The sequence below is a fragment of the Mustela erminea genome, chromosome 19, assembly GCF_009829155.1.
Source record: "Mustela erminea isolate mMusErm1 chromosome 19, mMusErm1.Pri, whole genome shotgun sequence".
In the NCBI taxonomy this organism is placed as follows: Eukaryota; Metazoa; Chordata; class Mammalia; order Carnivora; family Mustelidae; genus Mustela; species Mustela erminea.
The window spans coordinates 16,287,673-16,314,650 of NC_045632.1; the positions used below are offsets into that span (position 1 = coordinate 16,287,673).

The 26,978-nt window shown below is 53.9% G+C and overlaps 1 protein-coding gene across 4 annotated transcripts in view; it reads right to left on the minus strand.

Moving 5' to 3' along the window:
• The window catches only part of SIPA1L3 (signal induced proliferation associated 1 like 3), a 234,986-nt gene that overhangs the window by 36,828 nt on the left and 171,180 nt on the right, over nt 1-26,978 (minus strand). For all 4 annotated transcript variants that reach the window (XM_032326312.1, XM_032326309.1, XM_032326311.1 and 1 more), the window contains exons 11-15: nt 22,628-22,879; nt 21,493-21,630; nt 12,631-12,758; nt 6,866-6,984; nt 4,815-5,242 (exon numbers count right to left, since the gene is read on the minus strand). In XM_032326312.1, coding sequence (XP_032182203.1) covers nt 4,815-5,242; nt 6,866-6,984; nt 12,631-12,758; nt 21,493-21,630; nt 22,628-22,879 — 1,065 coding nt within the window. The remainder of the gene's footprint in view (nt 1-4,814; nt 5,243-6,865; nt 6,985-12,630; nt 12,759-21,492; nt 21,631-22,627; nt 22,880-26,978) is intronic.

Consider the following 26,978-nt stretch of genomic DNA (forward strand, 5'->3'; position numbering starts at 1 on the left):
CCCCAGACCTTATCAGCCCCCAGCTCAGGGAGATCACGTGGTTCCTCAGCTGTCCGTCTGTCTTGCTCTCTCGCCAGAGAATGTCAGCTCCACAAGAGAAACCCTTGACTTTGTTCCCTGCCATGTCACCATGTTTGGAAGAGTCCCTGGCACACAGTGGGTGCTTTAGTGGTAAGAATAACCTTTCTCTCAGGGGTGGGGACCTGCCCCACTCTCCTCTCCTTAAGAGCCTCCCCACTCTCAGCTCGCTGGCAGCGTCCTGGACCTGTGTCTTCCTCCCTCCTTATGTCCCAGCAAAACCACTTGTTGACATGGTCATAGCTACTCTGTCCCCTGGTCTGGGCCCCTTCCTTTTACCTCATATCTTAGCATCAGCCCCGTCCCTGTGGCTGTCTCCAGACCCATCTCTAGCACCATCTTTCAAATCATAAATCTGCTTCTACTGCCCTTGCTGCTGAGAACTTTCCTTGCTGCCCGTAGCTCTGATGATGGAATTCAAACTCTGTAATGTGGATGACAGGACCTTGCATGGTCTAGCTTCTGCTGATCTCCCCCAAAACCCATCAGCTGCCCCCTGAGTTTCTACCCTTGAGCCAAGGAGCCTGTGGTTCAGTGACCTGACGGTATCCACCCTCCTTTCCACCTCAGAGCCTTTGCACATGCTACCTTTCATAGAAACACCCTCTCCACACCTCAACTTTCTCTTTCTCTCTTTTTAAAAGATTTGTTTATTTTAGAGAGGGATGAGGGGGAGAGGGAGAGAGAGAGGACCTCAAGCAAACTCCCCTCTGAGCAGACCCTGATGCAGGGCTCCATCTCACCACTCTGAAATCATGACCCGAGCTGAAATCAAGAGTCAAATGCTTAACTGAGCCACCTAGGAGCCCCTTTCTCTCTCTCTCTTTTTTTTAACTGCATAATAGCTCACATATAGCAAAGTGTACAAAACATACACATACAACTGAAGGAATAGTCACTAAGCAGACACCATGTAACTGGATCCTGGGTCAAGAATGTATCACCAGCCCCTCGGAGACCACTCAACTGTGCCCTCCTCCCTCTGTTGCTTTTACCTTTGGCAGAAATGATCCCTCCTCACAGAAACCACCTTTGCCCCTCAGACGAGATCAGACATTCCCTCCAGCCCTGCCCCACATCCACCCTCAGATCCCAGTGGGTCTTTTCTCCCTAGGCCTTCCTCTAGCACAATCCAGTCATTACTTCCATCATTCTTTGCCTGTTGTCTCCCTGGTACCTGGTCAGTGTCAGCACAGCAGGGGCCCTGCGTGCCTGCAGCTCCCAGCAGGCAGCCGGGCACACAATGGGCCCTCGCTGTGCAAACAAACACGGGGGGGGGGGGGGGGGGGGGCTCCGCTACGAAGGACTGGTCAAGTGGAGCCAGGGGCAGCTGTGGAGCTGGCTTCCCTGCCCTTGAGGAGCCGCGGCTGTGCACCAGGCTGTCCCCATGGCTTAGCCCAAGGAAGAAGACTAATGACGGCAGGAGCACAAGGCTGGTGGGTGGCCTGGGACCAGGGGCAGTGCGGCCATGGCAGGCGGAGGCATGTGTGGGCCTCTAGGGTGTAGGTGTCCAGTGACCATCCGGGAACTTGGCTCCCTGCCGAGATGGTGAGGTTGTGGGCAGGCCAGCATAGCAGAACCCAAGTGGGACTTGCACATCTTCTCTGTCTGGGACACTCTACCCTCGCTAGTCCTCCCTATTCTAGGAGAGTCCCTTCCATAATGGGGTCTGGCCCTCCTTTGGGCTCCCACATTCCAGGTGCTTCCCCCACCAGGGCACTGACCACTCCCTGCTGTCACTGTCTTGGGATGGGTTTGTCTCCCCTGTTGGACTTTGAGCCCTCGAGTCACTGTGATGTCCCCAGCACTGCCTGTAATAAGCACAAGTCTGGAGAAATATTCTGATTTTAATTCATTTTAGAACAATCCCCTGTGAGTTCAATGACAGGAGGTTCAAGGTCTGCTGCCCCATACTGTCCTGAGGATCCCATAAACATTAGCTCATTCAATCTTTACCATATCCCTAGGAGGCAGATTATGTGATTTATCCCCCATTTTACAGACGAGGAAACTGAGGCCCAGAGAAGTTCAGTCATTTGCTCAAGGCCGCAGAGCCAAGGCAAGGCAGAGGGAGGGCTTGAACCCTGGTGGAGGTCCGTTCTCTCGTCTACTGGCAGATGTATCTTAAATCAACTCATTTAATTTTCCTTAAATTTGTCCAAGATGGTATCAGGGGATGGGCGGGGAACACTTTCCTAATACTCATTAAAGCAAACACATATCCATTTAAAAAAACACATTTTCCTCCTGTACCACCCAAATCACCTCGAGCACCCCATTTTGGGAAATGCTGTTCCACTCTAGAGCCTGGTTGCCTAGGAGAAAACTTCGGGAAGCAGCTTAATGAGTAGATAAGAATGATTTGCAATTAGCATCAATTGTCTGTATGCAAATTAAAGCTCCCAACCGCAGGGCCCTCTTTTGTAGTGGGCTCCTCTCCCATTTTATTCCCTTCATTTCTGGGTTCAGCAAATCCTTCTGGCAGACACAGGGTAATTTTACACCCACCCCCTGGCTTCAGCCACAGTCTCCTCCCCAGCCTGCTGCCTTCATAGCACAGATTTCAAAACCCTCCCGTTGCTCAGATTTACTAAGATGGTCCCAGGCCCAGCACAGGACTAGGGGAGCTGAGGGCTGGGACCCCCGTGGCACTCAGAACTCTCCTGGCACAGAGGCCTTCTGGATGGGTGCACTCTGACATTTGCCTCAGTGATGGCCTGATTGTCGTCTGTCTCCCTCAAAGGAGACGGACGAGGACAGGGGTTGGGGGACGCATCTGCTTTTGCTCAGTATCTGTCTGAGATACAGTATCTCAGTATCAGCTCCCACCCCAGCACCTGTGACCTAAAAGATCCCTAAGAAAGATCTGTGAGTGAAACAAATGGAAAAATTAATGGACGAAAGAGCTGGTCAAAAGACCGAGAGTTCAGATGACTGAGAACCACCTGTTAGGGGAGGTGGACTGAGCCAAAGGCTAAGCTCACTGGGACTCGAGACCTCTCTGCCTTCACCCTTCCGGGCTCCTGACTCAGGGAGGTCGGGCACCAGGGTTGGGGGGCACCCACAATATGGGCACCTTCAAACATGGTAGTTTCCAAATCTGTCAGAACCACCACTAAGTCATGAGATCATTTAAGGAGGTGTCAAGATGTACTCCCATTCTCAACTGATGTGACTGCCTCAGAGCGCTTCACACAAAAGCTAAGCATTGTTTGGGGCATATTTGCTTTGCCTTTTCACAAACACAGCTATTTCTGCAGAGACACAGACGAAATCCACTGTAGGTTGTGGTCAAGGCCTAAGGCCACTGCCTGGATGCAGGAGTTCTGCATGGACAAAGGCCGTATGTCTGAGGGCCGGCAAAGGAGAGAATCAAAGGAGAGGACCCCCCACCCACCGCCCCCTGTATGGGGGTCCTGGGCTGGCTCCTGCTTAGGTGTGGCGGGGAAAGGAAGGAAGGCTGGGGCCTCCGGGGTCTGCACTGGGGACGGCAGCACAGGCAGCGATTCCCTGGGGCTGCAGACCTCGAGGGGACACATGTGCCAGAACCACATAAGCCCCGAGCCCCGTGAGGGCAGAACTGTTTTCCCACCTCTGCGCATTCTCCTGGGAGATGGTATGCGGCTTTCACCCGATGCTCAAGGTGTATGCAGTCTAGGCCCCAGACTGACCGCTGAATGCCAGCTCCTTCTCACTTACGCCCCTGCCTGCCTCGCCACCAGTAGTTCTCAGAGTGCAGTCCCCGGACCAGCAGCATCACCATCTACCGGGACTTAACAAAATTCGTATTCTCAGGCCCCACTCTGACCTACTGAATCAGAAACTCTGGACTGGAGATGCCTGGGTGGTTCAGTTGTTTAGCGTCTGGCTTTGGCTCGGGTCATGATCCCAGGGTCCTGGGATCGAGCCCCGCATTGGGTTCCCTGCTTGGCGGGAAGCCTGCTTTTCCCTCTCCCACTCCCACTGCTTGTGCTCCCTCTCTCGTTGTGTCTCTATCAAATAAATAAATAAAATCTTAAAAGAAAGAAAGAAAGAAAGAAACTCCCGACTGGGGTCTTGCAGTCTGTGCTCGACAGCCCTCCAGGGGCTGGAAGGCTAAACCGTCATCTCTCAGACTTCCTCATGACCACCTGCTCAAAGGCCTGTGGGAAAGCTCTCGCTTTCTCCAGAGAAAGAGAGCTACAAGAAGTGATCCTCCATGCACCCCATGGGCACCACGGAAACCCCAGACAAGGACGCTGCAGCTAGCAGGGTAAGAATAGTGAAATGCGAAGACCCAGGGTCCAGGCCTTGAGGCCCTCCCTGAGCTGCAGTACCAACCTGGCTCTGCCCTCTGGATTTCCCATCAGGGGCCTGTAAAACCTCAATTTGTTTAAGCTACTGTGGGTCAGATGTCCTGTTACCTCCAACCAAAGGCCCCCCGAACATGTACAATTACCCTCAGAAAGCATAAAACCACTAGTCTCAAGCAGACAGAGACTGAGGGTCAGAATGAACTAGAGACAGATGAAGCAGACAGCCAGGAGCTTCTTCCCCTCCACCCAGGGTACGTGAGGGCTGAATGATGGGCTGTAGTGGGTGGTCCACAAGCCTCCCGACTTTGGAAGCAAACCAGAGTGTAAGCAATCCACCTACGACCCTGTGTGTGTGTGGGGGAACCCCACTGTCAGGACTGTGGGGAGAGCGGATGGTGGTCAGGACTCCCTGAAGGACCAGGGTAGGGAGCAGTGCCTTACCTAGGCTGCCTGGGCGGGTCGCGGCTCCCCCCCGCCAGGCCTGTTGGGGTGCTGGAGCCTGAGGAGTATAACTTCGGGCGGTAGCCCTTGGTCTGGCCAGCAACCACAGGAGCTGGTGAGACCTCCCGCCGTCTGTCTGCATGGTGGGACCGCCCGGCGGCCTCCCGTCCGCCCCCACAGAGGCCCATGGTTCCTGGAGGCTTGTGTGGCTTGGCCTGCCGAGGAACCTTGGCCAGGGACATGCAGCTGGGGCTAGAGGTGTAGAGGGTGGTGTCAATGCCGCTGTCGCTGGAGCCCCCCTTGGAGAGGGGGTCTTGCTCTGGCTCCAGGGGGTCCAGGGGGTCCAACCAGCGGTCATCACTGTGGCTGCTGGATGCGTTGCTGGAGAGGGTGTTGCTGCTGGAGTGACTGGAGTACGGAGGCTCCCCCTGGAAGGCGAGACAGTGTGTCATCCCAGACTCCACAGCCAGGGCACGGACCTCCCCTCCCAGTGTCCTCCCCACTCCTAAGCTCTGGCTCCCACACTTCTTGGCCATGGTACCTTGGGTGAGTGACAGAGCTCTCCCATGCCTCAGTTTCCACATCTGTAAAATCGGGCCATTGATAACCTGCCTCGTGGGCCTGTTCAGAGGCACCGCAACATTACGTGTGCAAGGTGCCACCCATAACACAGGCTCAACCCACACAGCTGTGCTCCTGGCCTTCCCTCCTGGATCCATCTCTTCCCTGCTTCATTAAGGCATCTCCATCCTGTTAGCTACCCCAAGCAGGAGCCCTGGAGTCACCCTGGACCCTGCTTCTGCTCTCACACCCATGTCCAGCCCCACAGCAAATCCTGTGGCCTGCATCTTCAAAGGGGACCCAGGACCTGCCACCTCTGGTCCTCCTTGGCTCCACCCCAGGCCCACCCACCACCATCTCCCACTGCACCACAGCAACAGCCTCCCTGCTGTCCTCCGGCCCTCAGTCTGTTCCCTACATAACAGCCAGAGGGAGGCTGTGAACACCTGCCCCGTTTCATATCCCTTCCCTGCTTAGAACCTTCCTGTGGTTTCACTTCACTCACAGGAAAAGCCAGAGTCCTCCCCGAGACCCTGTGCCATCTGACCCCACGTTCTGGCCTCTAACCTCATCTGCACCCTCTTGCCTGATCCCTCTGTTCCCAACAGGCCTCCTGACTGTTCTCTGTGTGGGTCAGGCCTACCACCACCTCAGGCCTTGGCACCCACTGCTCCTTCCGCCTGGGAACGCTCTTCCTTTGGGTGTGTTTGTGGATTGCCCCCTACTTCACACAGGGCTTCCTCACCTCCCCAGAGGCCCTCAGTGACCACCTCACCCTACAGTAGCAGTGCCTGATGCTCTATTTCCCCTGAACTGAGCTCTGTTTCTCTCTCACAGAGAAGACCAGCTCCTGGTGTCACAGAACGTATGTGTTCATCTGCTTCCTGCTCGCTGCTCCCACTGGGAAATCAGCTTTGTGAGCACAGGTGCTCACTTGTGCCCTCCAACACCATGGTCCCAGGGCCCGGCACGCGGTAAGTGCCCACCAAACTCCCGCAGAATGAAGGGATGCAGAGAGACTGCCGAGGGCTCACCAGAACCACCTCCTCTTCCCGGGCACACAGGACCACGACTCCCAGTCTCCCCTGCACTGTGGCGTGGCCACGTGATGGAGTTTTCATATGCAATGGCGAATGCAATAGAAGCAGAAAGGATTTATACCATTTCCAAGTCTGGGCTATAGAGACTGCTACCTGATCCTCTCTTCTTCCCACCCAACCTGCCAGCAAGAGGCAGGGTCCTGGCAGAGGGCTCTGAGGCCCTGAAGGACAGCAAGCCCAGGTTCCAGAATCGCTGCGTGGAAAGAGGCTCACTGGCTGGTTCCAGACCTCTGCTGGAGCGGAGGAGGCGAAGATGGAGGAGGTGCTCACATGTGGTGTTCAGAGGCCCACACCCCGTGACACCACCCAGCCCAGGCAGTCAGGGAGACCAGGCAGTCGGCTCCTGAGGCCCTGGCTCCCCGGGATTAGGCAGGTGGGGCCCAGACTCACTTTGGAATGCCTGTTGGGGGAATCTTTGCCTGCTGCGTCCTGCCTGGAGGCCTGCTTGCTCCCGCTGCTTCCAGCCATGGCGGAGAGCCGGGCCTGGGCGGGCACATGCCACAGAGGCTCTGCAGGAAGACAAGAGAAACATCAGTGGTTAGAGGTGACTCAAGCCCTGGCCTGAGTTTACCTGAGGAATTTGGCCCTAAACATGGTCCCACCCCTCTGCCAGATTGTCTGCTCAGCTCCCACAGGATCAGGGCCCCACCAACTTATGTCCTGGGGTATAACAGTACTCAGTAATGAAATACTTACTAGCACTTAGTATGTGCCAGATACTACCCTAGAGCTTCACATGGGTTAATTTGTTGAAGCCTGAGGACCATCCTCCATCGTCACTGCCAGAGAAGGTTGAGCACATTTTCATTCTTACTGGCCATTTGAATTTTCTACTTTGTAAATTACCTGTTCATTTCCCTTTCCTCTTTATCCATGGGATTGACCTCTTTTATCCTATCGGCAAGTGGTGTTCTTTATGTACACAAGGTGGCAATCCTTTGCTGGTTAAATGGGCATAACTTATTTTATTAAACAAAAAGGAATTACACTAAGCCTGGTCCCACAATGTGACTTCTCCCTTTACACTATACTTACACTTGCTTTTCACCTTACAGCCTCATAATATTATGTTCACATAACCGGACATAAAGTTACATTTTTTTTTTTAAAAAAGATTTTATTTATTTATTTGACAGACAGAGATCACAAGTAGGCAGAGTCAGGCAGAGAGAGAGAGAGGGAAGCAGGCTCCCTGCTGAGCAGAGAGCCCGATGCGGGACTCGATCCCAGGACCCCGAGATCATGACCCGAGCCGAAGGCAGCGGCCCAAACCACTGAGCCACCCAGGCACCCCAAAGTTACATTGTTTTTAACGGCTGTACAGCATTCCATCATGTGAATGGATGCCACTTTTTTAAAAAAATTTTTTAAAGACTTCATTTATTTGTCAGAGAGAGAAAGACAGAGAGAGAGCGCAAGCGGGCAGAGCGGCACGTAGAGGCAGAGAGAGAAGCAAGCTCCCCAACGAGCATGGAGCTGATGCGAGACTCAATTCCAGGACCCTGGGATCATGAGGGCATCACCCTGGGATCACTCGAGCCGAAGGCAGTGGCTTAACTGACTGAGCCACCCAGGCATTCCTGGACGCCACTTTTTTTTTTTTTTTTTTTAAAGATTTTATTTATTTATTTGATAGACAGAGATCACAAGTAGGCAGAGAGGCAGGCGGGGGAGGAGGGAGCAGGCTCCCTGCTGAGCAGAGAGCCCGACTCAGAGCTCCACCCCAGGAGCCTGAGACCATGACCTGAGCCAAAGGCAGAGGCTTTAACCCAATGAACCACCCAGGCATCCCTGGACACCGCTTTTTAAACTAGTTTCCTACTGATGGACATTTAGGTGGTTTTTAATTCTTCCTTACAACACTGTTAGGGTGGCCCTTGAGCAAGTGTGGGACTGTGTTGGGACAGAACTCCACAAATGGAGCTGCTGGTTCCAAGGTAAAATAGGTTTAATATCGGGATAGCTGGTGTGGGTATAAATGAGTCTATTTTTCCAGGTAGTCATTATGCCTCAACTCAGCAACTGATCTTAAAAAAAAAAAAAAAAAAAAAAAATAGTATACACCTCCAGGGAGGACTGGTTAGTATCTACCAAACACAAATGCACGGACAGAGGACAGAGGACTGGAGCCTTGATGGTCTGACCCCACAGCCCACACTTTTGATCACTGCTATATTGAAAATAACGGTAATAAAGATGACTATATGCACATGACCTGTGCTAGGTATTACCACAACTGCTTTGCACACATTCCCTTACTAAGTCCTCCCAGCAATACTGCTTGGTGGATATTACATCACTTCTAAAAGATGAAGAATGTCAAGACTCAGAGAGGTTATATACCTAGTCCAAGGTCATGCAGAAAGGGCCTCAGACTTGTGCTATCCACCTCTGCCCCCTCTCTGTGTTTCCCCAACAAGGACAACACTGGCAATGATGGAGAGTACATGCTTCCAAAACAGGAATCATCATTCTCTTAATGATGGGCTGGGGTCTGTGCTTAGAGGGCTGGACAGGGGTGATCTCATTGGGCCCCCAAATTATGCAAGAAGGAGAGACAGTTAGGGTGTCCACTGTAGAGGAGGGACCTGAAGCCGGGACAGATGAGATCACCACTGAGGTCACGTTTGCTGACTCTGAACTTCCCACAGGGCCTGTTGGAGCCTGAGCTCACGACCGCATTCTGCTGCCTCCAGAGCAGAAGATTCCTGCTCTGGGTACGTGGGGTGGGGTGCTCAGGATGGTTGGCACAGCTAAGGGTGTCCTGTCCGCGTGGTGGTGGGGAGACTGCCCATTTCATCCACCTTTGCCACCTCCAGAGACGGTTTTCCTCTGTGGAGCATCCCACAGGCTCAGGAGGTACTGGTTTCCTGGGAGGTGGCCGGATCATGCCAGAGACCACGTTTTCTACAGCCGAGCCTGCAGTAGCTGCATCCAGCTTCAACTCCCACCTGTTACACTGGTGACTCCCATTCTCCCAGACTACTCCTGAGAGAGGACTGGCCCAAACTACTCCTGACCTCAGACTTGTCTATACAGCTGCCTCCCAATGCCTCCTGCTGAACGTGGCCAAAGCCAACTCCTTATCTCCCCTCAAATCTACAACGCTCACTGTCTTTCCTGCTCAGTCCACGTGGCTCCCCGGTATCACCCCTGACTCCTGCCTCCCATATGCATGTAGAAGATCAGGAAATTCTGTCAACTTTACCTTTAGAACCTGCCCATCTCCCTCACCCCCACCCCTACCCTACAAGCATCTGTAGCCAGAAGGCCCCTGTGAACATCCAAGTCAGATCCCATCCCTCCGCTGCTTGGAAGGACCAAGCCCCTATCCCACTTTGAGCAAAGGACAGAGACCTCCCCACAGGCTCTGGCCCTGTCACTTCCCTGACTTCAGCCACTGTCACCTCTCCAGCCACAGGCCTTGTTACTGTTCCTCCTACACTCATGGCTACCTCGGTATACCCTGACTATTCTCTTTCCCCTGAATCTTCTTCTCCCAGCGGACTCCTCTGCATTCTTCTAGCCTTACTTGAAATATGATTTGCTCAGAGATTCCCCCAAACCCTGACCATCTCTCTCTCAGCACTGTATTATAGTTTCCACTAGTTAGCATTCCTGGTGCTCATTTATCACTGTGTGCCTGTTTGTTGTCCGTCTCTCCACCAGTCTGTTGGCTCCAAGAAGGAAGGGAATGTGCCTCTCTGGCTCCCACTGTGTGTCCCTGGTGCCCAGTCTGGAGTTTATGATTAGTGACATGTCAAATTAACAGAGGGATGAAGGGCTAGATTCTTTCCCTTCTGGGCTATTCCAGGGGCCTCCACTCTGCCCTTCACAGACCCTGGTAACTGAACCCTTCACTGGGTCTCTGGACCAGCCCCTGGTGACCTCTTGGCTCTCCTGCTAGAATGATTCCCCCTTGTTAAGAGGGCACGGGGAAGGGAACCTTGGTGGCTCAGTGAGTTAAGCCTCTGCCTTTGGCTCAGGTGATGATCTCAGGGTCCTGGGATTGAGCCCCGCATCAGGCTCTCTGCTTGGTGGGGAGCCTGCTTCCCCGCCTCTCTCTGCCTACTTGTGATCTCTGTCAAATAAATAAATAAAAATCTTAAAAAAAAAAAAGAGGAGACAGGGAGTACTAAGTATAGCACCAGGCATCTAACACATATGCAGAATCATACTGCTGTGCCTATGATTACCGTCCTCTGATCTGGGTGATTCCCCATGTCTGTCATGGTGGCTGGTGCTCCCCAGCCTGAACTGCCTTGTCTCTACGCCTTGAGCAGTTTCTAGGCTTCATGACGATTTCTAAACACAGACTGCCCTGATTCCTGTGTGGGGAGGAGGGGGGCTGCTATTAAGTTAACTCGTAACAATCCCAAGGAAGTGAACGGGGAACCAAGCTCTAGGAAAGGAAAGAGAAGGGAAGGACAATGGGGAGTTTCCGTGACCCCCCATTTGGGTGAACACTGGAAAAATGTCCTCCCCGTTTTACACTTTGGTGTCAGGAGACCACCATGGAACGCTCTCCTTTTTCTGGAAGGGGTGGGGAGAAAGAGATGCAGACCCGTGTGTGCTGCAGCAGAGAGCACAGAATCGCGGGTAGTGGCAGTGGCGGGCAGGGCCGTACCGAGGGAAGCAAGCCAAGTCTGCAGGCCCTAAAGCAGAAGGGAGAGCGAGGTTGGGAGGGTGACCTGCTTGCCCGAAGTTCAACAATTTTCCCTGGTTGAAGGGAACCACAGGGGTTGGGGTTCCAAGGAATTCCCAGGCCACTAATCCTGGGACATGCAAACACTTCCCTGCCCTGAGGGAGCTGGTGACATGCTGACGTGATCATCCCCCTGGGCTGCCTGGAAATTCGTGAACGTCTAAGAGGACAGCTCCATGCCTCCCCCCGGTCTAATGTCAATGCTCTTGGGACGCTTCACTGATTTCCTTTCTTTTGAACCCACCCACTCATCTAGTAGTTCTCAGGCTTCGGAGGGTCTACAAGTTTGTTGTGTGGAATGACATCGAATCTTCATCTAAGTGTATATGCTCACGATTAATCATCACACAGAGCAGCATAAACAGACTGAGAAGATGCTCGGTCTCATCGAGCACCAGAAAAGCGCACATTAAAACCACAAGGCGATGCCACTAGGCGCTCACTTCTAGAATGGCCGAAGTGAAAACGTGGGTGAGGACATGGGGCAACTCAGGCGCTCCTGTCTCTGGTGGGAGCGTGACATGGTTTGTCACTCTGGGAAAAGGTGTGGCAGCTTCTTGGAACATTCAGCATGTGACCCAGCCATTCCGCTCCCAGGCAGACACACCACCAAAGTATGATTCGAGAATATTCCCGACAGCACAATTCTAAGCCGTCTCCAGCTGGAAACGACCCAAATGTCCATCAATGCCAGCACGGACTAATAAACTGTGGGTCGTTCATATAATGGGATACGCCTGGGAAACCGCACTGTTCCACACAAGTATGAGGCTGACGCTCGAGAACGCGACCCTGAGCGACAGAGGCCAGACACGCACACATGATGCGTCTAGCCAGCGGGGGCTGGCTTCATATATGTGAAATGCAGAATGAGGCAGAACTAAGTTTGGCTGTGAGAAGCCGGGCAGGGTAGCCTCTGGGGGTGCTGACTGGGAGGGGCCCGGGGGGCTTTGGGAGGCTGGCCGAGGTGGGCCTCTTGCCTGGGGGGTGGGGTGTGGGGCATTCACTCTGGGATGTGTTATCCCTGTTGCACACTGAGGACCCGGGCTCTGGTCTCAGTATGGGCCGTACAGCCACGACAGTGGGAAGCGAGCACAAGAAGCTTTATGTAAGGAAAATCCTCAGAACACAGTTGGTTCTGCTCCCCTGGCAGCTCCGCTTTTAGTCCGTTTTCAGCTGTTTCCCTGGGAGGTCGCCACCCCCGCACCACACATCTGCATGCGGGCTCCTGAGCAAATACCATAGGCCGATGCCCTGTCTGGATGGAGGAGGATCGGGCTCCCGGGTCCCTGCTGCTTTCTCAGGTGACCTCCCTAATCTCATGTGTGGCTCCAGCAGGTTCCTCTTGTGTTCTATCCATTGCCGACAGGAGGAGGGGTGTCCCCTGGCGGATGGGAAGCGGTCCTGCTGGGCCAGGCGGGCAGGCTCAGCCGGCCTGGGGAGGCCCTACCTGGCTTCTGACGCTCCATGGTGCTCTCCTGGCTGGTCAGGCCGCCCGAGGAGGAGTCGCCGCTGGACATCCCATCGTGGCTGAAGTGGGGGTCAAAAGACAGCAGTGGGTGTGGGGCGGCCGCATACCTGCAGGGGAGTGAGAGGCAAGCACAGGGTGAAGGGCTGGCGTGACAAAAACCACCTGAGCCAGAGACTTGCTCGCTGGGGGGTTTTAAACACACTGGAGGCTCCGCGTGGAGGGGAGGCTAGATGAGTAATCCTGGAAACGTGCTATTAGCGGAGGGTCAGGAATGAGTCTCGCCTGGGAAGCGTGCCAGGGAGCGCAGGCGATGCAGGGTCCACCGGGGAAGCAGGGGCCGAAGCCACCAGGGCGGAGGCCCTACCCACACCTTCCTCAGGGGGCTTGTTTCTTGGCTGTGAGTCGGGTGAGCTATTGTTAGCAGCCCCGCCTCGCAGGCCTGTCTTGGGGCTGAAGCATCTGTAGGCACAGGAGGCCTGGCCCCTTTCTCAGCCGGGGACAGTCCCTTCCCAGCCCTGAGCTGCAGTCTCCCTCAACTGTCGAGAGGCAGAAACTCGGTAGACCTTTCCTCAGAAGACCGACCCTAAGCCGGAGGCTGACACAGACACAGCTGTGACAACTGGCCAGTGGGCCGGGACTCTGTGCCTGTCCCTCTGTTGGAGGAAGGAGCTGTGGTAGAGCAGCTTACACTTGGGCTCCAGAATGAGGCAGAGTGGGGCTCAAACCCCAGCTTCATCCATTGCTAGCTACGTGACCTTGGTTAGGCAAGTGCTTGTTAGCCTGAGCTGCAGTTTCCCCACCTGAACAATGGGATAATGACATCTTCTACTTCACAGGATTATAGGACGGATGAAATACCGAAGTTATCTCCTCAACATGGATTCTCCCAGAGGCTGGCTCTGTTCACCGGCAGGGAGGGCTGAGATCTAGGGTAGAAACTGGCAGAAGGCAGAAGGCTCTCCCTGCAGTTCCACACCCTGGAGTGAATCCTAAGGGCGCGTCCAACATCCATTCGGCCTCAGATCAGAGCTATCATGACCGGAAACCTTCTCCCTGCCTGGGGTTGGTTCAGAGACAGGCAAAGGACTCAATTTTGGCTAATCTGACGTGAGAGCATAGAAGAGCCACAATGACTCTCAGAAAATACACCTGGCCCTCCCCCTGGCAAGCCCACAGTGGGGCCGCACTTCCAGCCCCTTGCGACAGGCTGGGTCGGGGCTATGCCTGGTCTTGTCGGGAGCTGTGAGGCAGTGACTTGGAGGTAGTGGCTTGCCCTGGCAGCCAGGGTCCCAAGGGGTCCCCTGCCAACCAGAAGTGGAGTCGCCTCTAGTATGGGTGCAAGACACACCTTGGCTGATCTAAGCCACTGATGTTTTTGGGTGCTGGGAGGGCTTCCAGGAAAAGTTTCCCGGGTCCTCAGAGAGAGGATGAGGAAGGACAGCTGCTCTTCTTCCCCCAGGTGTCGCTGGGGCCAGACAGAACACCACGAGCTGCTGCTGCCCTCCTGCCGCCAGCCTGAGGAGGTGGCCTCCGCTGAGAGCGGAAGACAAGAGGTGGGAGGGACAGGGGCCTTGATACTGTGGCCGAAATGCTAGAGCCACCCTTCCTGGAGCCTGACCTACTTCTGAGACTCCTTTTCTGGGAGAGAATACGCTCGTACGGTATTGGAGTCGGCCGGATCCCAGTCAGAAGTGCCCTACTGACACAGGCCTTGGACCTCGGAAGACTTAACAAGTCTCCCATTAATAGAGCTGGCTTTGTGATTTCTCATTTGGTTCCTTTTGTCTATACTTGCAACTCCAGGGTTGTCCTGCCAGCCTCAAGGCGGGGCTGTTTCCACAAAGACTAACTCTGAACCCCTAGGCTTTGTCTCCCGGGCTGCAGGGGGGTGAGGGTTGGGGACGTGGGGGGTGGGGATGGGGGGAGGAAAAACTTGTTTCTGCCCAAACCCTCACCTCTAAGTCCTCCAGGCAAGGAAGACAAGACAGGGCCAAAACAAGAAAATGAATAGCCGCGCACAATACTGACTTATCAGTCGCCCAACTGCTGGTAGATAATGCAGCCCCAGTTGCCACGGCAGGGAATTCAAGGGTCGATGTGTTTATTCCATTTTCTCGAGATGTCTGGATCAAAACCTGCGTGCCGAAGGAAAATGGCCGTGGCCGCTGGGGTCAGCCGGCACAAGGCCTGAGTGGAGGCTCCCCCAGTGTCTAGACCCCGCTTCTGCCTCCGTAACAGAACCCCGGCCGTATCCGGGGCCGCAATGTAACCGGTTAGCAGACAGCATTTTCAGGCTCTCCTGCAATTCTCGCCGTGGAGATGAAAGTGTCATGTGTGACTTTCAGGAAATACCTGCAAGTGTGCTGTGGGTGCCTCTGCCTCATCTCCTCCTCAAGGCTGAAGCTCCAGCAGCCACTGTAAGAACGGGGAGCAACAGGCCAAGAATGGCAGAGCTCGGGTGAGGGAGCCCAGGTCTCTGCCAGCATGTCCTGTCGGAGTCATTGTTTCCTCTTGCAGGCAGCTACACCTAATCCTAACGACAGACCGCCTGTACCTGGAAGGGTTTCACCAGGCTCTACCGCTCAGCTACTGTTCTGCATGAAGACAATCTGTATTTTGTGCAATTGCATAATTCTCAAACAAAACCTTGTGAGCCTAAGGGAAACTGACTGGCTTATGCTGCCCATTCTTTGGGGGTGCAGATATGTCCCCATTTGGGGCCATTTCGATCACAGTCAAGGCATGGACAAGAGACTGGAAATCTGGACCCATTCTTTATCTCAGCATGCATGGTTCTGGGCAAAACCTCCAGAGGAAAAGACCAGAGCTGCCCTCAAGTTCATCTGAGAAATGTTAATGTCTTCTATCTTTTCTTGGAAGATGACACCACATCAGAGAGAAAGGGTTTGGGTTTCAGTGAGAAACTCATTGACGTTTCTGGCACTATCTGGGAAAAGCTGCTGTGCTTACTGACCCGGGCAGGCAGGCAGGGAAGCCTTTGGCTCAGCCTCCTTGGGCTACCAGGTTACTGGCTTTGAGCATGGTACTTTCCTCTGTGGCCAAAGAACAGAGTACCAAGACAGATGTGACATGGGCAAGAGCCTCTCTGGAGGGGAGGGGTCCAGCCTGCTCTGCCAGGCTCCCATGGGGACTGACGGGACAATGCATGGGTGAATTCCCAGATGACCGGGGAGAGGGTGGATGGATGATATAGCCATGATGGGCCGCCACACCAAAAACCATTAACCTTCCTGGTCTCTGCTGAGGAAGCCCAGGGTTCCCTGTCGTGGCCACCCCTCAATCATGCAACTTGAGTAAATCCTGACAGTTGAAGATAGTCGTGCAGGTCCAATGTGACCTGCAAGGGGATGGTTCAGCGGAGGCAAAAAGACCCAGCTCCCTTCCTCTTAGATACCAAAAGAAGCTCTTCCCTCCTTTTCTGCAGGGCACTGATTTTGCCTGGGGCACCAAGAGCCAACATGAGTCACTAGTGGAACCAGGTCCCTGAGGTCTTCCCTAAAGAATACACCAGCCCTACAGCCGTTCCACCTGTGGACCTACTATGTGATGACCCATTCCCTTGATGCCTCATGCCTTCTCAAGTTAGCTTTTCTGTCCTGCAGTCAAATGCCCCCTCACCAATGTACAACTCTATAGAGCTGGCAGGAAAAAAAGGGAAAGAAAAAAAAAAAGAAGGCCAGCCAGCTGGTCCCGTGAGCAAACATCTGGGGTCCAGTCCAGCCAGGCAGGCTTGCTGCGCTGGGTGTGTTATTCTGTCCTAATGCTCCATACAAAGTTCGGTGCTTTGCTCACTTTGCCAACAAGGGTGGCCAACTCCCGAGGACAGGGATGTCATCTGCCAGCCTCTGTCCCCCAGCCACCAGGACAGGCGCTCGAGGGGCAGTAATGGTCATCAGTGTTAACTGGGCCTGGCACTTACGGTGTGCCAGACCCAGTTCTGAGTGCTCTACAGGGTCTTCCTCCGTGAACATTCTCAGTGCTGCTTGGGGACACACATTTTACATGGGAGCAAACCCGAGGTGCAGAGAGATGAAGACACTGGCTCACGCTCATGGGGCTGACAGAGGGCAGGCCATCTTACCACCCTGTTTCCCACAGAATCTAAGATGGGCCCTGGAACAGATTTTGTGCATACGGGCCCCCACAACCCTACAAGCTTGATGAATTTGGCAAGTAGCAGGCCCGCCGGAGACAGCAGGAGACAGAGGAGTCCCAAGCTGGGGGTGTCCAGGTTTGGGTGGGAATGTCTGGCTGGGCTCCCACAGGTTCCAGGATGGCATCGGGCGGCCATGCGGAGGGGAAAGGGGAAAGGACCTAAGACTAAAGGCCACTGGCACAGCCCCGGCCAGCTCCTGGGCCTCCTGCCACAGGCTGGTGACTGGCTGTGAATGACACTTCTGAGGTTGGAGGGGATGCACCATGCTAGCACCCTTTTGCCAAACTCGGGACCCTGATGTTGACAGAGATGAAGTGTCACCGTGGGGCTGGGACCCCAGGAGGGACCATGTATGTCACCCTGATTTGGAGAATAAGCTCAGAGTCCTCTGTTAGGACAAGTCTCGCTCAGGTCAATGTCTGCTCTCCAGATTGGCATGGGCCTGGGTTCCCATCCCGACTTGGCCACTTCTTGGAAGAGCGACCCTGACCAAGGGGATTCATGGAGCCTGCTACCCCCCTCTGTCATGTAGGATAATTAAATCCCCACCTGTGGAGTGCTTGGGAGCACCAAGATCACGTATACAGCTCAGCAGAATAGACCGGGGAGCCAGAAACAGACCCACACAAACATGTCCAACTGAGTTCCCCTTTCAGTGATCTATTGCTTTAAGCAGCAAGAGTGATGTGATGGAAGACAGAGAGCCTTCCCCAGAAACAGTGCTGGAGCAAACTGGACGTCAGTAGGCCAACAAGTAACATCAACCTAAACCTGTCACATTATGTAAAAATGAACTCAAAATGGATCATGGACTTCAATGCGGAATACAAAATGATAAAACATAGAAGGACACCTGGCTGGAGCATCTGACTCTTTTATCTCAGGGTTGTGAGTTCAAGCCCCATGCTGGGTGTAGAACCTACTTTAAAAAAAAAAAATTAATAAAACTTCTAGGGGAAAAAAGGAAAATCTTCAGGACCCCAGTCTAGGCAAAGGGTTCTTAGACTTCACATCAAAAACGTGGACCCTCAGAGGAAAGCAATGTAATTTGGACCTCATCAAATTGGATACCCTTTGTTCTGCTACAGACCCTACTGAGGAGGTGAAAGAACATGTTAAAGATGGGGAGAAAATATTTGCAAGTCACACAGCTGACAAAGGACTTGTGTCTAGTATATACAAAGAACTCTCCAAAACTGAAAACTGTTGAATCCAGTTAGAAAATGGGCAAAAGACATGCATGGACACTTCCTAAAGAGATACACAGGTGGGGCATCTGGGTGGCTCAGTGAGTTAAGTCTCTGCCTTCGGCTAAGGTCACGATCTTAGGGTCCTGGGATCGAGCCCGTATCGGGCTCTCTGCTCAGCAGGGAGCCTGCTTCCCCCCTCTCTCTCTCTGCCTGCCTCTCTGCCTGCATGTGATCTCTATCTGTCAAATAAATAAATAATATCTTTTAAAAAAAAAAGGAGATACACAGTTGGCACATAAGCACACGGAAAGATGCTGGACACCATCAGCCTTTAGAGAAATGCAAATTAACATGACGAGACCTCCTTACATGGCTAATAGAATAACTAGTGAAAACCAGTGATACATGGACATACACAGTGCAAAGCAATAACCACAATCAGGTTAATGAGCCCATCTCTCCTGGAACAGAGTCATCTAGTCTTGGGGGACAATGCTGAAGATTACTCTTGGCAGTTTTCAAATGCCTGGTGAAGAATTATTAATTTGAGGCACCATGCCTATACGTACGTTAGATCTTCTGAACTTACTCATCTCGTAACCGCAACTTTGTCCCCTCTGGCCCAAATCTCCCTACTTCCCCCACCCCAGCCAACCACCACACTACTCTGTCTTTTCTAGGAGTTCAACAACTTTTTTTGGGATTCTCCGTATAAGGGACACCATTCCAGTATTTGTCCTATTCTCTCTGATATCTTTTACTTAAGCGTAATAACCTCCAGATTCATCCACAGGAAGGACTTCCTTTCTTTATGGCTGGATAACATTCCATGGCTTGTATATATATCACATCTTCTTTAGCCATTCATCGGTCAATGAAAGTTTAGGCTGTTTCCGTATCTTGGCAGGCAATTGTATTCTTGGGCATTTGTTCCAGGGAAAGCAAAATTTATTTTCATGCATGTTCAGAAGGTGCATGTTTGTAACGTGCCCAAGCCCAGAAACCACTCAAATATCCTCTGAAGGGTGAATGGTTGGTTATCCGTACTGGGCTAGTTCCAGACCATGGAATCCAGTTCAGCAGTAAGGAACTGACTGCTGATACACACAAGGGTTTGAATGAACCTCGAGGAAATTATGCTGGGTGAAAAAGAATCTCCAAAGGATGTATACTGTGTGATTCCTTTTATATAACAGTTATAAAATAGCAAGAGTTAGAGATGCAGAGCAGATTAAGGGTTGCCAGAGATTAAGTATGGGGGAGAGAATGAGAATGGTGTGGCTCTAAAGGGGTAGCGGGACGGAGCTCTGCGGGGAGGGTACAGTGTACAAATTGTGGTGGTGGGTACACAACAGCACACATGTGACAAAACCACACAGAGCCACACACACTCACCACACACACGTGTCCACGTGCAACTGGTGAATTCTGAATAAGCTCTATGGACTGTACCAATGTCAATGTCTTGCTTTGCTATTTGCATGGGGGAGGCTGGGTGAGGGATTCGTGGAGCTCCCGGCACGTTTCTTTGCAACTTCCTGTGAACCTACAATTATTTCAGAAAGTTTAAAAATTAATAATAAAGGGAAGGGACACCAAGACTTTGAAAAAAATAAATGCCCCCTGGATTTATCAGTAACATCAATCCCATCACCTCTGTTCTTGGCTAATCACTGGGTACTGGCTGCCATTTCCAGTCTCGGCCGCTGCTGCCACCCAGGGGCCTCCACACCCCAAACTCCTCTCCATTCCTCCTGCATTCCACACCATTCCGCTTACTCCTGTCTGTGGCCTCTGCTCTGTCCAGAAGGTCTTTCTCCCTCCTTTCTGTGGCAAACTCCTGGGGACCTCTCAAAGCCCTGTTCAAACACTGCCTCCTCCAGGCAGCCAGGCTAGACAGACCTCTGGGGCTGGGCTGGGCTCCCTCTTCCAGGGACTTAGTCTACCAGCGCTCTCGTCGGGGTGCGCACGATTTCCGGGGCGCTCCCTTCACCGCAGCCAGTGGCACTGCCCACAGGAGCCCCCAGCGAGTGAGTACCTCAAACAGTGCCTGAGACCCCCTGCTGAATGAAGGCTGAATGGTGGTGGCCAGGAGCTGGAAGAGGAAGTCTGTTTTCCCCGATTTGACAGTGGAGGCTGAGATCTGACAATGGTTTAGCTCAGTGACTCTTGCCATGTGTTCCCTGGACCGGCAGCGTCAGCCTTGCACGTTCTACATTCCAGACCTACCAAGTTGGAGCCTTGAGGTGGGGGGAAGGTCCTAGCAAATGCTTGTTTCCAGGTCCCCTTTGGGGTGATCCTGAGGCACACTGGAGATCAGTGAACGGATCCCTGCTCTAACAGCAGGGGGTTTCATTTAGCCCAACTCCTGCACTCACCCATCCTTTCGTCAAATAGATACCAAGGACCTACCAGGGTCAGCCTCTGTGCTGCATGACGGTCACACAAAGACGCACTGGGAAGGTCCCAGAGCTTGAAGACGAGTGCACACAAACGAGCACACACACTCTTGACCTGGCTGACGGCATGGAGAGTGCTCAAGGCCACTGTCCACAAACACACAGGGAACTGAGGGACACAGTGGCGGCCCTTCATCTATGCCGGGGGAGGTTCGGGGAAGGCTTCCCAGAGGAGGAGCATCAGTGCTCAAGCTGGCAGGACGGGGGAGTGTGGGGTGAAGAGTGTGAAGAAACTGTAGGCAGAGGGAGAACACGGAGGCGGGCTCTGAAATTCAGACAGCCTCCCCGGGGAAGTGAAAGCGACCAGTGAGGCTGGAGAGGCAGGCCTCACGGAGGTGCTGAGGCTATGTCCTGAGGGCTGTGGGACACGTGGGAGGGTCTGAAGCAGGAGACAGACATGGCCACATATAGAAAGATCCTCCTGGCTGCTGAGTGGAGAGTGGGCCATAGGAGGTGGCACGGAGGCTGGGGACTCAGGGAGGTGGCCAGGGTGGGGCACTGGGGGGTAGAGGAGGGGGTGGGGGGCAGAGCTAGCTGCTCAGGAGGCCAAATGAATGGTTTGCAGTAGCGGGGAGGAGGAAGGGAGACATCCAGGAGGAAGCCCACGGCCCTCGCCTGAGGACGGGGGATGGTGGGGCTGCCCCGACAGAGATAAGGATCCTGGAGGACCGAGGGCACACGGCACCACGGAGCCATGGACTAGGAGATGGAGAGATCTCTGAGTGGCCATGCCAGAAGGCAAATGGTCTTGCTTAAGCAAGTGATACAGGTCAAGAGCATGCCAGCAGAAATCCTGCTAAGAGAAAAGCCGGCGGTGAGTCGTGCCCAGGGCAGCTTGGCCCTAAATCTCAACAAAAAAAATAGCCAATCCTCCTGGAGGTCCTCTGATGACCTTCAGGGATCCAGAACCCCATCAAATGGCAAATAAACTTGCAGGGTATGTGGATTTCCTGGGGAAGAAGGATCCCCAGCTCTCACAGATTCCTTAATTTGTTAAGAGCGAAGAGACTCTGACCTTTCTGGGGATGGCTTGTATCTCGTGTAGGTGGCCGAGCCGGGGGTGGAGAAGCTCCCAGAAGGCTGCCGATAGGGAGGGGCTTTGTCGGCCCCTGCTGGTGATGCTGTGTAAGGGGTTTCTGGGAAGCTGACAGGCCTGCAACAGAAAAAGAAGGGAGGGCAGAGGGAAGGATGAGTTAAAGATACCAGTAGCCTCAGAGGATGGAAGACAGACCCCTCCCTTGGGCCCAACCACATCCCATCTGCTTCATCGGCCATGCACCGGCCATGCACCCATCAGGATGCAGGGAGAGCTGCAGCGAGCAAAGGGTGGGGCCCAGAAGCGGGGACAGTCCTTGCCCTCCCTCTCCCATTACGGCTGTGCCTGCCCCTCAGCTTCTGGGGCCCTGACAGAGGCCCGACAGGGGCCATGGAAGCAAGAAGGCACCTCTACAAGTTAGGATTCCTTCATTCCTTCATTCCTTCATTTAGCAATTTTTCTTTATTTTAAAATATATACCACCTACAGGATGATTTGTCTGTAAGGTATGCACCATCCTAATAAAACAAACTCCCAAAGCTACCCCCTAACCCACGAACTAGAATGGCAGCACCCCTACACGCCTGCCTGTGGGCTTTCCCCTTTCCCTGCCTTCCCCCGGAAATGATCACTACCCTGGAGTTGGTGCTCATCAGGCCCTTGAGCTTTCAAGCAATACATAGTTTCCATCACACGTGGTATGGTGGCTTTCCCGCCTCAGACACCGAGCTCCCCAGCACTGGGCCCTCACAGAAGAGGCCCAAAAGGAAAACTTCACAAGGAAACAAACTGAGGGTTTTAGAAGGGAGCGAGGTAGGGGATAGGTGAACCCAGTGATGGGCATTAAGGAGGGCATGGATTGCATGGAGCACTGGGGGTTATTCGCAAACAATGAATCACGGAACAATATATCAAAAACTAATGATGTACTGTATGGCGACTGACATAATTAAAAAAAAAAAAAGAAAGGAAACAACAGAAAGAAGGGAGGGAGGGAAGCATAAGGAGGAGGAGGGGAGGAGAAAGAGACTGGACAAAAGAGGGAGGAGGGAGAATAGGACAAAAGCGGGATGCAGACGGGAGGACACGGGGTGGCCCCCTCATCAGTCCTTACCTCTTGCTGTGCAGGGGCTGGGGCTCCCGGAAGGGGACCATGGGGGTCTGCTTCGGGGGCCGGCTCAGGGACTGGGCGTGGCCAGGAGCGCTGGGGCTGGCCCACTTGGAGGCTGGGAGCGAGTTGTGGGAGGCCGGCCCGCTCCACTGCCAAGGAGCATTGCTGCGGTAGGGGGGCCGGCCTCCGGGAGGCAAGCTCTCCGGCTCTGTCTTGGGCTCCGAGGTATTCATGTCATAGGTCTCCAGCCACCCCCTGGGAAGAAAAACTTCGTTACTCAGAAGGGCCCTGGCTCCGCAGCACACATGCCTGCTGCCCAGGAGAGACTGCTGCCTGGTCACTCTGGGCTGGGTTTCCTGGCTAAATCTGAACCATGAGGGCCTATTTTAAAGGCCAAGTAGGTACCCTTTAAATTGGTCTGAAACTTCGCAGCTCAGGAAGTCAGCCAGGACAGGGCCCACCCTAGAGGCTCTGACCGCTTGGCCCCCTCTCCCTCACCTCATTTTTGCTCCTTGCTCTCCCTTCGTCTTCCTTCCTTTCCCTTCTCCCTGACCCAGGCCTCAAGTGGACCAGTGTCCTCCATGGAATGGCTCAGCCTCCCCCTCCACCCAGCCCCCCTGCGGCGGTACTGGGGGCCAGAAAGGCAGATGCCCTCAGAATCAAAGGATAGTATCTGCCTTGTTCCAAAGCAGCTCAAAGGCGGCTGGAAGAGGAGCAGGTGACCTACTTTGCAGGGTGGTTTAAAAAAAAAAAAAAAAAAAAAAAAAGCCACGAAATCCGGAACCTTGAAATAGATGCAGAAGGGCCTGTGACTCCCCCTAGACCAGGCTGGCACACAGGCCGTGGTGTTGCTGGCTTGAGGATGGGCGATCCACGGCCCCGAATTCTCCACCCCTTGTGCAGTGCAGTGCAGCACAGGAGGGGGCTCTGAGCCCAGGGGGCGTGCCCCGGGGGCATGCCCCAGGCTCCCAAAATCCATGTTCTAGCAGATGTCAGAGCAGAGCTGGGGGCCCTCAGCCTGGAAGCACTCATGCCCTCAGCGAGCTGAGCCTCTGTGGCTCTCCTGGGTCCTCTGGAGCCCAGGGGACTTTCAGGACTGGCAAAAGATGCAGTGGATTTGGTGGCTGGGGGCTCAGGACATGGCTGCTGAGGAGTCTCCAGAAGGCGACTCGAGCCCCATGCTGGGGCTCCTGGGCCCAACATGTTGTGCTCCTCTGCACCATTAGGGTCAGAGCTCCTTCTGGCAATCTTTCTGGGTTGGTAGGTGCCAACGCCTCACCAGGTACCACAGGAGGAATGACAACAGTACAAATGTCCAGCAGAACCCAGACGTAAGTGGATGAGGGGACCATCATAGCCCTGCGACTCTGGCTGGCTCAGCTCCTACATCTGGGAACAGGTCTGTGTGTTCTGTGGGGCAGACTCCACTTCTTGGCTCCAGGTGTGAGAATGTCACCCAGGCCTGGCTGATCAGAAACCTCTCCTCCCCCTCCCCTGCGCACAAGGATCGGCACAGGACTGTCACATGCCCCATGTGCGGCCAAGTGGAGATGGCATCAACTCTGGAACTGTTCCTGGAACTAATGGGGGAAGATGTGGGGTTCACTGGAGCTGCTGTGCTGGGGAGTCCTATGCTGAAACTGGGAAGAAGGGTGGGTCACCTTTGTCCCACGAGAATGAGAGCAAGCTAGGAAAAGGAGACAGGTGATGAAGAGTCCCAGTGAGGGCATCCAGGTCCCTGCATCGGGCCCAGTCTAAATCTCGCTCTGTCTCCTTGTCTGTCAGGAACAGAAGCCAGGGAAGTCTGTCTTTTGCTTCACCAAGCTTGAGCTGGTTCTGTTGTTGGGAGCCAGAATCCCGACCGCTGACAACAGCACTTCCGAGAGAAGTAAACCGAGACACAGAGAACCTAAGTAACCTGTCCAAGGTCACACAGCCAGTAAGAGGGGGAAACGGGACTTAAATACAGTAAGTTGACTCCAAAGGCCACAACTTTAATCACTATCCACATGGGCCACTTAAGACTGGTTTGGGAGCCAGTGAGATTTCTTGGGTGCCGGACTTCTCTCCCAGTTACTGACAACATGGCCTTTGGCCAGGAGCCCTTGCGCATGATCTCCAAGAGGGAAGTATTATCCAGGCATTTTGAAGGCAGCATCGGGTGGTGGGGAGCCAGGGCTTCTGGGCCAGATGGCCAATTCAGACCCCAGCCTGCATGGCCCTGGGTGAAGGATTTCTTTCCGGAAGCTGTTTCCTCATCTGTAAGACAGTGGTGGCTGCAGGTGTTCTAGGGCACTAGGACAAAGTCTGGTGCCCGCCAGGTGCTTAACAAAGGGGACTTGGCACTGCCACCTTCTCCAGCTGATTCTGTGGCCAGTCTGCCTGCTGTTCCCACATGCTCAGAGGCCAAGTCTCCCTTCCACCTTCTGAGGTCCAACCACACCCTGCTGGGGGCTCCGGAACAAATCTTTCCCTATTGGTCTGAGAACCAGCAGCACCCAAACTACAGCAGAAGAATGCAGACACCGGGTCTCACCACAGGAATAGGAGTCCTTCTTGGCCTGGGGACCTGGGAATCTGCATTTTTACCAAGCTGCTAGTGATGATTTTGACACAAGACAAAGCTGGTGAAAGTGGGACAAAAAGGGCCTCCCCATCTCCCAGTTTCACCTCCCAGAACCCACCACAGCTTCCAGTTTCTTATATGTTCTTTCAGAAGTATCCTAGGCAGGTATTTCTATGCAAATATTATTTAAAACAGAAACAAAAAGCCATCCTGCTTCCCCCTCGGGTCCCCCAACTAACAGTATTACTTACCAGGCCCTCTCGATACAAATTCAATTTACTTCCTTTAAACAATCCAGTACTATCCCATCACACGATGACCTGGGATTTACTCAGCCAGTGGGTCCTGAATACCCAGCGCGGCTGGATACTTAGATTGCTTCTAGTCTTGGCAGCAATGCCACAGCAGACAGCACCCTCCGGCCTCAGCCACGTGCAGGAGATGTCTGAGAGAGGATGCCCCTGAGCCCAGAGCCCTCTTCTCCTCACCGCCTCCTTTCTTACCCCTCCTGCTCCCTCACCTGTGGGGCTTCAATATCCCTTTTCAGGGAGGAGTTTCCAACCCCCTTGACCAGAGCTCCAGAGTCCAAATGAAGGAGCAACATCCCAGATGGCCTTCTCCATCAGGAAGCGGCAGAGAAAGTGAGACGAGAGCATTCCTCCTGGCCTGTTGTAAGTGGCCGACGTCACGATGACCATCTTATCAGGCTGGGGGACGTTCTCCCAGTTCAGCTATGGCCAGTGGTGCAGTACTCACTTGAGAAGCCCTGTCCGATGGCCTGGGAGTGTGTGGATGAGCCACTCTACCATTCGGTGTCTGAGGAGTGTGGGGTCCAGGTGTACACCATACAGAGCCCTGCTGGCGGCAGCGAGAGCATCTCTGCCCATCCCCGTGTGTCCCCGCTCAGGGCTTGTTTCGACATTCCACCCAGGAGGCCAGGGCTGCAGCAAAAGGCTGGGAGAGACCCCAGAGCTAGGGCGACCAGCTCTGCAAATGAGGTCAGCCAGACCCCTCTGCATTTCAAGAACAACAAAAACCATGCAAGTCCCAACCCACATCTGCCCCTGAAAACAGGAGATCCTGTTTCTGTGGCTGCCCTGCCAAGGGGGGTAGGATGATAGCTTCTTTCCGAATGAGGGAAGGGAACTGGGCTCCTGTGTCTAGTGACACCCTCTCTGGCCTGGTCTCCCCAAAGCCAGAGAAGGGAGCCTGCAGACTTTTACTTTTGCTTCTGTTGGTCCCTACCTGCAGATTCAGGGATGTCTTTGTGGCCTCCGGTGCAGAGTCGTTGGACAGGTGGGCTGGCTTATCGTGTGCACACGCGTGGGTGTGAGGGTGTGTGCAGCACAAGGTACAGTGTGGGGGGATCTGCTGGGGAGCTGGCCTGTGGAGTTGCTTTGGCTGGACTTGCCCCTGCAAAGCCTGGAGCGGGTGTGGCTGGGCCCTGGCGCCATAAGAGGGCTGAGAGACCGGGACGCGGGGGGCTTGACTGGAGTCCCAAGGGTAGACTGGGGAGGGGGGTGAGGGCAGGCTGAGCCCCTGGGGCAGGGCTGAGGCATGCTCAGAGCTGCCCCCGACCAAGTCCAGAGCAAGCAGGAAGCGGCGGGTGGAGCAAGCACAGCCGTGCATGCGCACAGCTCTCGCCGACTTTCTGATGCAGCTGGGCAGCTGGACTGAGGTCTGTCTGCTGCTTAGGAGCTGTACAACTCTGCACAACTGATGGGTCCCCTCAGGGCCTCGGTGTTTCATCTGTAAAGTGAGGGTCACACCAGCCTTGAGGGGGTCACA